This window comes from Rhinocladiella mackenziei (assembly GCF_000835555.1).
Source record: "Rhinocladiella mackenziei CBS 650.93 unplaced genomic scaffold supercont1.5, whole genome shotgun sequence".
In the NCBI taxonomy this organism is placed as follows: domain Eukaryota; kingdom Fungi; phylum Ascomycota; class Eurotiomycetes; order Chaetothyriales; family Herpotrichiellaceae; genus Rhinocladiella; species Rhinocladiella mackenziei.
This window is the reverse complement of record NW_013550600.1, coordinates 2,855,617-2,868,037: the sequence shown is the minus strand read 5'-3', so window position 1 is coordinate 2,868,037 and position 12,421 is coordinate 2,855,617. Positions and strand designations below refer to the sequence as shown.

The following is a 12,421-nucleotide window of genomic DNA, read 5'->3' as shown; positions in this document are numbered from 1 at the left end:
ATGTGTCCTCTTGAAAGGTATGGAGTGAAGGGACCTTTAAATATCGAGTTTGTCGACAAGGGGACTTTGACTACCCGAAAAGTTTCCCTTTGTCCGCATGTCAGCACGAACCCGAGTATTCCAATGAGAGGGATACCAAAGTGGAAATCCGCTCACGTGGACGGACATTGTGTCCCGCTTATGATGCGGGAAGATCAGAACGTGATTATGTCGTAGAGAGGTTTGTCGCTTGGGGTCCGGGGTCCATACATGCTCAATATCAGCTACTGTCCGTCCGCTCGACCTTATTCCATGAGCCTAAGCTTCATGAAAGCATTTGTGCAAAGCATGAGGTATCGAGTATCCGGGGCAACCACATTCCGACCAAATTCCTTCCCAATTTGGCAAGCGAAACATATTGTATAGGTGATGAACGGTTTAGCACTTGAGTGCCTGTCATGCAGGGAGGATGTCGTCGCCAAAGCTGTTGAGCAACTACACACACCAAGCTCTAATTACAAGAAAGGCTCAATGCTCTCGCCATCTTTCTACCCACCCATGCTTGCTTGCCCCTTACATAAGCCATGCACGTAGCGCCCCGCTACAATATTAGATAGTCGTTGACGTTGGCCAATACTTTGGCCCTGTATCAAACAAGAGCCGTTGGCTATCATCATAAACGGTATTTGTTTCTACGTCTGTTTTCTCACAGGTGGTGCGAATGGTCGGTGTTCCCCGTTCCAATGCCTGCAGCCTCTGCAGGGCACGGAGACAGGACCTAAGTACGAAGCAAAACACTGCGTGATGCATAGAGAGCGAACATCGACAGTGTGATGGCCAGCGACGAGGTTGCGGGCAATATGCAAAGCGAGGCGTGGACTGTCCCGGCTATCGACGAAAATCAAATATTCGGCTCGTCGACCCTGGCTCAAAGAAATCAGAATCCCACTCAGATCGGGAACAATGCAGCAGCGGCGACTTCTCTTCAGAGCCAGAAAACGATGTTCCGTCCAGCAGAAGCAAAGCAGCCGTGATGATGGCTCCGGCTTCGCCTCGAATTCTCCCCCATTCATTCTGTGAAACGGTATATTGGCCTCAGACGTATGGCAGGTTCTTTGAAACGTACCTTTCGGGGAGTGGCCGCAGCTGGAAACTGACTTTACCTTATTGCCTTCCACGGCGTGGCTCCATGAGACAGCCGCTTGGCACCGACAGATACTCTCCTCGACAATGCTCTGACAGGTCTCGTGTTGGCGCATGTCGAGTGCTTCGACAAGAAGCATAGATTCTCGTCCGAAAGTCCGATGACGTACAGCAGGGCGACGAGAGAATCGTTGATGAGGCTTCGAGATGAACAGGAATCCTTCCGTGATACCACGCTCGTTGTAATCATGGCATTGGGCGTGTACGAGGTGAGTCTTGGACATGAGGAAAATCCATCGGTAGAACTCGATCAGGCTCACGGGGAATCTAGATTCCAGCTGATACCTTGACACGAACGAATGGGTGGTTATCACATATTCAAGGTGTTTCGACCTCGATTAAGTGAAGCGTGGCCATATTTCCGCCGCGATGTTCCATATTCCTCGGAAATCCAATCGTTCTCGATTCTTCATGGTCTACCCGTGACAATGGAACAGGCCGATCTGATCGATGCCGATCCAATAGCAATGACAGGGGCTGGCGACGCATTGGCCGTGAAGATTTTAACTTTTGTGAAGATGTGTCGACATTTCAAATTGCGCCTGTCGAGCTGGGACGCGGAGTCCGGGAAAGACCAAGAGCAACATTTCTGACAGGGCCCTCTTCTGGCCGGAGATTTCAACCTTGTATCAGCGGCTCCCAGAATCAAGCCCGCCCGCGTGTTTCCCTTTTTCCCCTCTGCTTTCCGAATCTAGCTATAGCGGAACAAGTCGTCGTGTGTTGGACCGGGCTTCTCCTGATGCATCGAATGACAGATTTCATCGAAAGGCGACATCTTCAGAGAGGAATGGCTATGAATCTCCAAAAATACCAGTCGGAGTACGACCGTGAAGTTCGAGACCTTAACGTATACGATATCACACCCAAGATTATCCAGTCACCGGAATATGTTTTTCTGCACCCGGATATGTGTGTGATTGGGATGGAATTTATCGGCTTGCCTTTGAACCTCGTCTAGGGGTATCTCGTCTCCTTGAACATGAAAGAAGGTCTCTGGATCGATATCGAACACGTTCCATGAGGACTGGACTTGGGTATTTTCTTGACAAAATGGCACTGAGTTATTTCCTCAGAGGCGGACAAATATGTTTGTCAATTCTTGGATACGACTTCCTCCATCTTTACGGGTTGATGACTTCCAAGGAGAAGATATTGTCGAGCATGGATGCCTCAAGGTCATTTGGCCAGTCAAAATCGCCATCATCGCCGAACCAATCCTGGGCGATTGGAACGAAAAATTGATCGTGACCATCATCAAGTGTCTGCTTGGTGGAATTCTGCTGGCCGGCAGTGTTGAAGCCGTTCAGGCCGATATTTGAATCCATGCCTGCCACAGGTCCCGACCCATTTCTGAAGTTCAGGATATGGTGATGCAGCCTTTCCAGGCCTCGGAGACACCGCACTACGGTCAAACTGAATATCTGGAGGGATGAAAGTGCTGTTTTACATTTGATCCAGGCGTCGGTCAATTTAGTCCAACCGATGGAACGGACGATTGAATCACAGACCATTGCGAGAAGAACAACAATGCCTGCTGTCCGGGCATAGAAAAGATTGTACCACCAAGCTCCTGTGGCGGTGGTTGTTGACCGGAGATGGACCTGCTCAATCAATCGGATGGAATTCTCGACACATGCCATGGATAGTCCCCGTGCGACGACGAGGGATACGTCCGTGACATGGTGAGGAGCTTCTTGCTCAGAATGTTTCACGGCTTCCTGCGCACATATATGCTGACAATATCGAGTGAAGGCGGGTCGATAGAGAAGGATGCGAAGGTGGAGAAATCGGACGAGTAAGACCGACGACTGCTGGGCAAACACGTTGACTGCCTTCACATTCGCCGGGAGTGACTCCCTCCTATCCCAGTGAAGATGATCTGGGATCTGTCTTTCGAATTCGGATATGGCAGAATCCATCTCGAGAATAAAGGCGGAGCTGCTAGACCCTAGGCCCTTGTCATTGAACCCCAGAGACTCTGTTGGCTTCGCTGCTGTGTTCGCATACATTTGTGAGATGACATCCGCGAGCATGCCATACAGCTTGATGGATTGGACATAGAAATGAACCCAGGAAATGTGACCAGCTGGTTGACTGTCTGGATCAGCGAGATACTCGTCATCAATAGCCCTGGGGAGAGGTATCTGCTGATATTTGTCGAGCATCAGTGGTCGACCCAAGGTCATGCTGACAACGGCATCGAGAATGACACAACCGTACCAAACTCGGCGACGCATCTCGATCTCAAGTGGACTGAATCGTTTCATCGACTGTGAGTTCTCGACGTAAAGGCCCAGGCCTTGTGCCATTCTGCAGGCAATCCCAATGCAATTCCAGCATCTGTTAGGAAAAGGAGTCGACTGCAGATACTGAGTCATAAGGAGCAGGGTTTGGATTACGGCCAGGGAGCCATCGTCGAAGAGATCAAGCTGGCAGAGATTTCGTGCCTTTTCAGCGAAAAGATCTCCAAGTCTTCGACGGTCTTCGAGAGGAGTGTCCATAAATTGAGTTGCCAATGCGAGCATCATGTTCAACGCACAATGGAAGACGATGCTGTTCGGGCCATATTCGACAGAACCTCCTAGTGCCGCACCAGGAGTTTGAAGTTCTGTGTCCGCCGGTTGAGATATCCAGAGTTGCTCGTAAGCCCGCATAAATGTTCGCTTGTGGATGAAGGGATACAAGTGATATATGCGCGCCCAGTAGCAGTCCAGTGCTCTATCCATTAAAGGACGTGGTAGCAGTGACAGGTGTTCCATCCGCCGGAGTGTCCAAAATTTCTCTCCCCCTTGGGTTGGCGGTTGTCTGGCGGTGTTCCGGTTTGCAGAGTTTGTTCCTGTGAGAGGAATTCCATTCAGAATGGTTTTGTAGACTTGATGCATGAAAGATACTGCCGATGAGCTTCCATAGTACCGGTCGTCATTTTCCTGCTCGGGGGGATCGATGGTGGAATTGGCGCCCATTGCGTCCACAGGACTGACTTCTTCTGGGGCGCTTTGCGGTACATCCGGCGGTGGCACCATTGAAGAAAGCGTGCTCGAAAGCACTGACGCTTCCTTTACCCGTACATCAGACTCGACGCCACGAAAGGCTTGTTGATTTTCTGGTGCAGAGTCCGTCCGCCCCTCATCTGGCCGATTCAGATCGAGATCCCGACCTTGTAGATACAGGCTTTCACGATGCTCCAGCTCTCGAACACGCTCCAGGAGATTTCTGATCTGCTCGTCTTGGGCGGGGTCTTTTTGACTGGGTGTCTTATACCTACACGGATCTGGGCGATTACCTCGTTGAGAACATTCGCCACATACGGGTTTGATGCCGTCGCATCTCGATTTGCGAATACGGCATTGGTCGCAGGCGAGCGCAATTTTTCGTCGTTTTCGAGGCTGATCCTGGCCATTTCCTACCTCTAAACTTTTCTGTCGTGGCCAACTTGAGTCTTCCCAATTACGATGCTCGCTTCTTTGGTCCATCACTGCTTCTAAAGAGCTCACATGGATGGAGTACTAGTAAGGAATTGAGGAGTAGTGGAGTAGCTCATATTGGTCTTCGAGACGACAAGCACTTCTGAGTGAGCGAAGAGGAAGAGGGGATCACAAACACAATAGCGTAGTTTGATGTCGCACACGACAACTTCACCGCAATTCAGAGACTTTTCGAGAGCGATCACAATTTACGACTAGAACGTGAGTGGAAGGTATTTTATTTGGAATTCTTCGCATCCGCCACGTTGTGCTTGAATTGACTATCTGGAAATTGTGGTGTCAAGCTGTGCACCTTTCAGTTGAACAAAAAGGGATGCCTGCCCCTGGCTCCCATTTCCAAAGTAGTTTGGCGTGTGTGACCCTTCGGACGAGATTCGTGTCTCAGCTCGTGAAGCTCACCTTTGGCTGCATAGCATAGAACGTATCCACACACTACCATCCGGATGGCAACCTACCTCCATATTGTAGAGCTCGTATCGTTGGTGCACCGAACCGTGTACTGCAGGCTATAACCATCCATAACAATCGGCATAGATTTGTACGTATTGTTTTGGTTTTTGTGCTGAACGAGAAAAGAAAAACAGAGTCCGAAACTCAAATTATACCCCATCAGATTCACAGCACCATATACCATTACTTACTGGAACTACCTCCTACACCCTGAAGTCCATGCTATCCTTCATATCCGCCCCGTCTCCAGAACTACAACGCCGTGTGATTGTGTATGGGGTCAAGCCGTGCGGATCGCAGCTTCCGTTTTTGGCATTATGTCTCATCGAAGTCGTTTCGTGGCGGAATTCCCGCCAGGTCAAACAGCGTGGGTGTGATAATGGGATGTTGACATCTTTCTTCGTACGGGCATGATTTTTCCAGGTTAAATACGATGATTGGTCTCTGTGGGAGCTGTGATCCGTAGATGACGTAGGTGTTGTTCAGCAGGCCGTGTTGGTCCAAGACGTGGACGCGTCGAAGTGGCTTATTTCGGTGCTGTTGAGTTGAGGAAGTGTCGATGCCCGACTTGTACCGCTAGGTTGTGAACGGGACCATGAAGTTAGAAAAGCATACAGAGATGAGTCGGGGAAGAAGAAAACTTACGATGTTTGGACTGCAGTTAGCTCCCGTGGGATTTTGGGGTCAGGAACCAGATTTGCGTGTCTCGTCGCATGAGAAAGTTTGAGGTGTTCTTAGATGTGATGTCGATATCGGTCAATGACTTGGGCGCGAAGCTCCGGACGCCATGGCGAGATCCGAGGCAAAGCTCTCGAAAATATGATCCCCCGGCTACACCAAGAAATCAAGATCCCGAGATTCGCGGACCTGGATGCGGGGAAACCAGGCGTAAGGAGGAATTCATTCTTGATCCGTACCTGGTGATAGTTTGCTGTGCCATCCAACCTCAGGATTGTTGAGCTGGTCGTGTTCCGAGATTTTGGTCCAGGCTGAGGCACCTCATCAGGGTCAAATTATGGCGACGGAGGCGTTTTCTGTGTCGCGTGACAAGCTCACCGGGCCCAAGGACAGCACCATTCTCATCACCGGAGGGAGCGCTGGCATCGGATTGCAAACGGCCATTTTACTGCACGACCTCGGCAACAATATCATTGTCGTCGACCGGGCGCAACCTCATCCATCGGCACCGAAATCGCTGATCTCGTCACCACGATTCCTGTATCAGCAGTGCGATATCACCTCATGGAAATCACAGCGGGGTGCTTTTGAGGCAGGGATCCACAAATTTGGTTCGATTGGGGCTGTGTTCGTCAATGCCGGAATTGCAGAGTACAAGGATCAGTTTTTCAAAGATGAGTTGGATGAAGATGGATTGCTCCAGGAGCCCGATCGAAGGACGGTTGACATCGACATGCACGCAGCTAACGACACCGCAAAACTAGCCATTTACTACCTGAAGAAAAAGGGAGGGAGTATTGTCATGACTGCGAGTCTGGCAGGGTATCTGGCAAGTGCCGGAGCTCCTCTCTACAGTGCGGCGAAACACGGTCAGTCTCCGTTTATCCTTTCCGTCCTGTCGCGTGACTGATACGGGAAATAGGAGTAGTGGGGTTAATGCGAGCTCTCAAAAACGACACGGCGAAATTGGGAATTGCCATTTCAGTGGTGGCGCCGGGCATCACATTGACAGACATCATCTCTGGCCGAAAGCCTGGAGAACCTCTCCAGGATTGGGCGAAGAGGATGCGAGGCTTGGGGGTGCCAATTAATGATCCACAAGAGATTGCTGATTGTGTGGTGTACCTGATGAGCCAGGGAATGGAAGCCAATGGCAAAGGATTGTTGATCCAGGCTGGCAGAGTCGCAGATTTGGAAAGTGGAATTGCAAGGTCGAGGAAGATCTGGATGGGAGAGGAGATGTTGAGGCTGTTTAGGGGAGGAAGAGACGCACCTCTGTTTCCTAATCGGTTGTAGAGACGGAGTACTGCCTACAGACACCGTAAACCAAGATCCCAAGAGGACTGGATATGGGTTGGAGCGTGCCGGGAACACTGATATACCACATTTTACGGCTCTGTATTTATAGCAAGGAGAAGAAATGAAAAGGGAGGGGAATTGTCTATGGGCGAGAGAGCAATCAAACGGTAATTCTACCAAAGGTAACCCAACTTCATCCCGTCATGTCTTCTTCGATGTCTACTCCTTTTCATGGCCTGTTGTCCTGCCCGCTTCCGCTTCTATCGTGAACCTCGTATGATTACCTGATGCCGGGACGAATCTACAGCCTCGACTCTGACACATCCCCTCCCCAATTCTACATCCCAACCCTTGTCTGTCACTGTGAAATGTCTCGATGCCGACTCGACCCTTCTCATCTTTTCTCCCGAACGAGCCTCTTCCTTCACACCTCACCTCGGCAGATGGTGCATTCTTAGTGTTGATAGACCCAGAATCCCAAGCACTACCCAACATCTCTTTGAGACTGAAGAACCTGATATTGTAGCGGTCTCGTAAAACAAGCCCGACCATTGCCGCGAGGAAATCCTTTCCAACTTCGTCGTGCTGTTAAGGCAGTCAAGAGTTGGAAGCATTTTGATCCCACCAGGGATCATGGTGTACCCAAATATAACTCCAAATTCAAACTCGGTCGGTCCTCGCGAGTGCGGTTCCTCCTCTTTCTTCGGAGGGCTTCCCAGGTGAACTCAATCTTTCATTATCCCGGCCAATCACTACATGACTGGCCTAAAACAATGCATTCGGAATCACATACCAACCGTCGACTCCCATATTTCCCCCCAGTCCAATGATCATGCCCCTTCTTAGTGCCAGACCCCATGTCCTCTGATCAGTCTAATCGGGACCGTGACTCTATACAGCGCCCTCGATTATCTCAGACAAGGACATACCGACCACGATTGTCACGTGCGTCTAACATGGTCTCAGATCCTCCCGGCCACTGACCAGCCAGTTATCCAAGGCCATTCAAAACACAGGACGGGTGAAATCGTCCAGAGAATTGTGACTCTGCCTGATCAATCGCCAGGTTTGGATGACCCCTCTCCGTTTAGCATCGTCAATACTTTCCCTGTTCCACCAGACTACCCAGCTCCAGCAGCAATATCTCCCACTAGCACTGTCTTCCACCATCGCAAGTCGTCTGGGCCTCCTATTAGAAGTTCCTCTCCGGTATTTCATCCATGCCCAATTTGTCTCCTATCGCACCAGCTCGCCTTACAGTCTCCTGTTCCCACGATCTCCGGCCATATATCCAAAACAATTTGGTCCGACTTACTGGCGCTCTCCCATTCACCTTATTTCACTCCTTCCACCATGCTCAAAACCTCGAGTTTCTTGGCAGCAACACACGACGAACCCAAAGGTGATCGCAGGTTAGGCGTGGAGCGATTACGGGTGAAGCATGTCACTGCAGACGAGGTGAAGAAGAATTTGTGGCGAGGCGACCATGGTGAATATGATGTGGGGAGTCCTAGATGTTGGCAGAGATGTTTGTCGGTCCTACCCAGGATTGTACGCTGGAATGGAAAGAAAGAGGGGGAGTCCTCCGATGAAATTCAGCGTTGAAGATTTGAGATGGAAGAGTTGCAATCCCGAGTCGTCATAGAACAGTGGGTTGAAAAGTGCTTTTGTTCATGCATAATACCGGCAAGGTGCGGATGCCTGCCCGTGTTGTATATTTGAAAAAATTTTTTCAGAGGGCGCGAAAGGATTCTGCCTCGCCGGAGATTGAGATCGAGGATGTTGGTATGGTTGATGCTGCTATCTCGTTCGAAGGGACTGGGAGAAGAACGATGGCTTGTGGAGAGAGGCGTAGGGTAATATGGGAGGCAGATGCCGATATCGGATGAACGGTGAGAGAGGGTTTGAACACCCTAAGGAAATTCGTCGTCGCATCTCACATCATAGCTGTCGATAGCACCGCAAGATCATGGGAACGGTTCAAGGCTGCGCGGAACCAGGAACGCGAGTTGGTGTTGAAGGAGGAGACAGAGACCCCAAATGGAGTGCAGTGGTAGGGCGGATGTACCTGAAAGTGCTTAATTCTACTTGGGAGGAATAGGTTGAATGCCTGTTTAGGTAACCGTCGCGACGTTATGACAAAGACCAACCTCGAGTATTAAATTCGATATTCAGCCTGATGTGTGTTTCTCTATTGCGCCGTCCAAACTCGCCTCTCTCTCATGGCCCATCGCCAACATGGCCAATGTCCTTTCATCCTCCCAGACTGCGGCCCTCTTCGACATACTCACCCATTACAATACCTACGCTGAGATCCGCGAGTTCAGATATCCAGGTAGCCTTGCCCACTATGGCCCTCCTTTCACGACCCACGACAAGAAGCCATCCACATCCCCGGCTTTGCAGATTTTGGTCTCGCGATTCCTCCTGAATCTGCCTGGACTAAACAATTTGCCTGAGAAATGGTGGAAAGTCCAGTGTCGCGAAATCATCGAACACCTCGAAAGAGCCAATCTCAGTGAGAGCTATGATAAAGGTGTCATTGGCAGTCGGAAAACTCTTGCTACTGCCATCTCCGCCCTCATTGAGTATCTCGTTCGAGGTACGTATGGAGGGTTTGCCGAGATCAAGAACCGTAATTACGAATACGACATCACCCAAGCCGAAGATTTGGCCCGCGCTTTTCGTGACTTTTTGAATGACACAATCTACGGCAATGCTCTGGACGAGCTGGTCCAGAAGACTGCCGAGACAGATAACCTTGAAGACCATGGACCGTTGACGAAAGCGGTGCACGAGTTTGTGCTTGTCAAGTGAGCCACTTTGTCAGCCTTCTTCATAACCCATCCGGCCCTTTCCAGAACCACACTAACCGTTTGACTCAGCCTTGCCTCCTTTATGCATTATACACTGATCTTGTCGCCAAAAGGACAATATCTGCTCAAGCTAATCGATAACGCCAACAAATTGGTCCCATACATGGTCCTGAAGCAAACATTACGGATTGGCAATGTGGCCTCAATGATTAACGCTATGGTCAAGGTGGGCCTTGCCAAAGTCAGCGTGGCCAGCGTGACCAACTGGATGGGGTGGACACAGTCCCATGATGAAGGAATGAATCTTGTGCAAACGTGAGTCTCAATTGCCGGTTTTCACAACGCACCCCTGCTTACGTCTCTGCACAGCATCATCGCCACAGTCCTCAACTGGGATATCAGGGATCTGGAATCTCGGGCCTCCAAAATTGAGCGGGAGCGAACCAAACTTGGCAAAGAACAACTTCAAGCTCTCAAAGACTATGTCACCAAATCGCAACATGATCAAGATCGGATCCGAAACGAGAGCCAAACAAATTCCATCTCGATTGTCACCGCTATCTTCCAGGATAGCAAATGCTCCTCCATCGAGTTAACAGATGCCCACCACAGCCATGCCTTGGAATACCTTTCAATTCACCTCTCTATCCGTGACCGGAAACAGCTTATCCAATGCCTCTGCAAAACCACTCCAGATTACCTCACCCTGTCCGTAAGAGAAGTGGTTGACGCTTACGAGCCCGTCATAAGGCGAATGCACAAAGCCATTGACCTATCATCCACTCTGACAGACTTTGAATATTTTCTCAAGGACCTGATTAAGTTGGCTAAGATCCACAGTGACAAATCTAGCAAAGCACTTGTTCCTACGGTCGGCGACTTTGTGCAATTACTCCGCAAACACCAGCGATCATGTCATGTGTTTTTGCACCAGTGTTGTAAGAACGACAAGGAGTTGACAGGGTGGTATCTCGACTGGGCAAAGAATGCAGCCACACAGTTCAGATGCGATCCCGAACCGGATTCGCATCTCGAGGAAGGCTCAGAAACCCCAGAAAAAGGAGCCGGCAGCCTGACTTTCTCGCTGATCGATCTTTTCAGCTCTCTTCCTCCAGAGACGCAATCCCGCATCATTCCAATCTTGGATTCTCACTCGTCCTTCCTGGAGAAAATGCACGCTCAATCAACCGCACGTTTGGCAAATGTTCTAAAATCCCCACCCTCAAAGAATCCTGCCGTCGCAAAGATCTTTTCTTCGTCCTCCAGTCGGCCGAGTTCTCGCCCACCAAGTCCTGCTCCACCGATCAATCGCAGCGGCGCGTCAACACTGGTTCCTTTCAGCAACAGCAAAGAAAACGATGAAGATTTTTCGCCCAAGGTATCATCCGCACCTGGGCCAGGTGCGTTCCTGGCACGTTGGCAAGCTCTCCTCGACGCCACACCAATCACTCCTCTGAACCCGTCTGTCTCTTGGACAGTGGCAAGGAGTCTTGAAGTGGTGCAGTCGAGCACTTCCGACGTGGATGGCTCCAAACTCGTACAATTTCGAGCCAAGGAGGCTAGAGCAGTGCAGATTCACGTTGAAAGTCGAAGAGGGAGGGATGACGATACCCAGTCAGGGATCAGCCACGATGCATGGGCAAGGCAAAAACGGCTGAAAATCGTGATTGATGCGATGGGTGCAGATTTCAGAAAACTGTTGGCCGAGAGGGGATGTTATTGGTAAGAATGGACTTCAAGACACCACGACGGCAACTACCGTGAGAGCGGAAGAGCGATTGAATTCCAAAGAGGCATTGATGACGGTATACTCTGAAAGCCATGTGCACCAGTCTCGTCACAGGAGCAATCCCCCATGTCAATTGCTTGACCAATTCCTTCTGCTTGCGAACCCAAGGATTCGCCTGCCATTCAAAAAGCCATCTCCGCCTAAGAAACGCTCGCCGGAACAGTCTTCTTATGACCTCAGTCTGTATGGTACCCATTCCGATGCCGAACCTCGGCTCACAAGTCTCAGCCTTGCGAAACACGAACCGGCGCTCTCCTACCTTTGCAGCCTTACCATCGAGTCCGGATTACAACTCTGCCTCGGCCCTACCTCACAACTAGTACACCGTCCCGATTTTCGTGTCACCGTATCTCGTATATCGTTCCGCGGGACCGGCCCGCGATCGGAACATCTTGTTCCTCCGTCTTCCTACCTTTGTCCTCGAGACATCGCACCCATCTATGGAGGTGCATTAGGTATTTTATTCAATACACAATTCACCATAGCGGCCTGTGACAGTGTTCTATGTGGGGCCTGCGGGTCTACTAATACTGCGAGGTCCTCATCCCCGTCATGGCATGGCGTGGCGTGGTATAATGTTTGTCTGTTTCAGTACCGAGTCCTCTATCGCGGCTGACTTGGCTATCAACCGTCTTCTAGGCCACCATATGGCTCTGCCGACTACGGCTTCCTCTTCTAGGTACTCTCTGCCGGCGCAAGTTTGTGGGGGATCCTGGAGCCTT

General features: G+C 50.5%; 3 protein-coding genes across 3 annotated transcripts; 2 read left to right on the top strand and 1 right to left on the bottom strand.

Annotated features, from left to right (window-relative positions):
* Positions 1–2,303: 2,303 nt before the first annotated feature.
* On the bottom strand, positions 2,304–4,655 carry Z518_07523 (uncharacterized protein; the record flags this gene model as incomplete). Its single annotated transcript, XM_013415652.1, has 1 exon — positions 2,304–4,655. One exon carries the CDS (start codon positions 4,653–4,655, stop codon positions 2,304–2,306), a length of 2,352 nt encoding a protein of 783 aa, XP_013271106.1.
* Positions 4,656–6,132: 1,477 nt separating this feature from the next.
* Positions 6,133–7,091, top strand: Z518_07522 (uncharacterized protein; the record flags this gene model as incomplete). Its single annotated transcript, XM_013415651.1, has 2 exons — positions 6,133–6,664; positions 6,718–7,091. The coding sequence occupies 2 exons, from the start codon at positions 6,133–6,135 to the stop codon at positions 7,089–7,091; spliced, it is 906 nt and encodes a 301-aa protein (XP_013271105.1).
* Positions 7,092–9,332: 2,241 nt separating this feature from the next.
* Z518_07521 (uncharacterized protein) lies at positions 9,333–11,636 on the top strand (the record flags this gene model as incomplete). Its single annotated transcript, XM_013415650.1, has 3 exons — positions 9,333–9,907; positions 9,980–10,225; positions 10,280–11,636. 3 exons carry the CDS (start codon positions 9,333–9,335, stop codon positions 11,634–11,636), a joined length of 2,178 nt encoding a protein of 725 aa, XP_013271104.1.
* Positions 11,637–12,421: the final 785 nt, after the last annotated feature.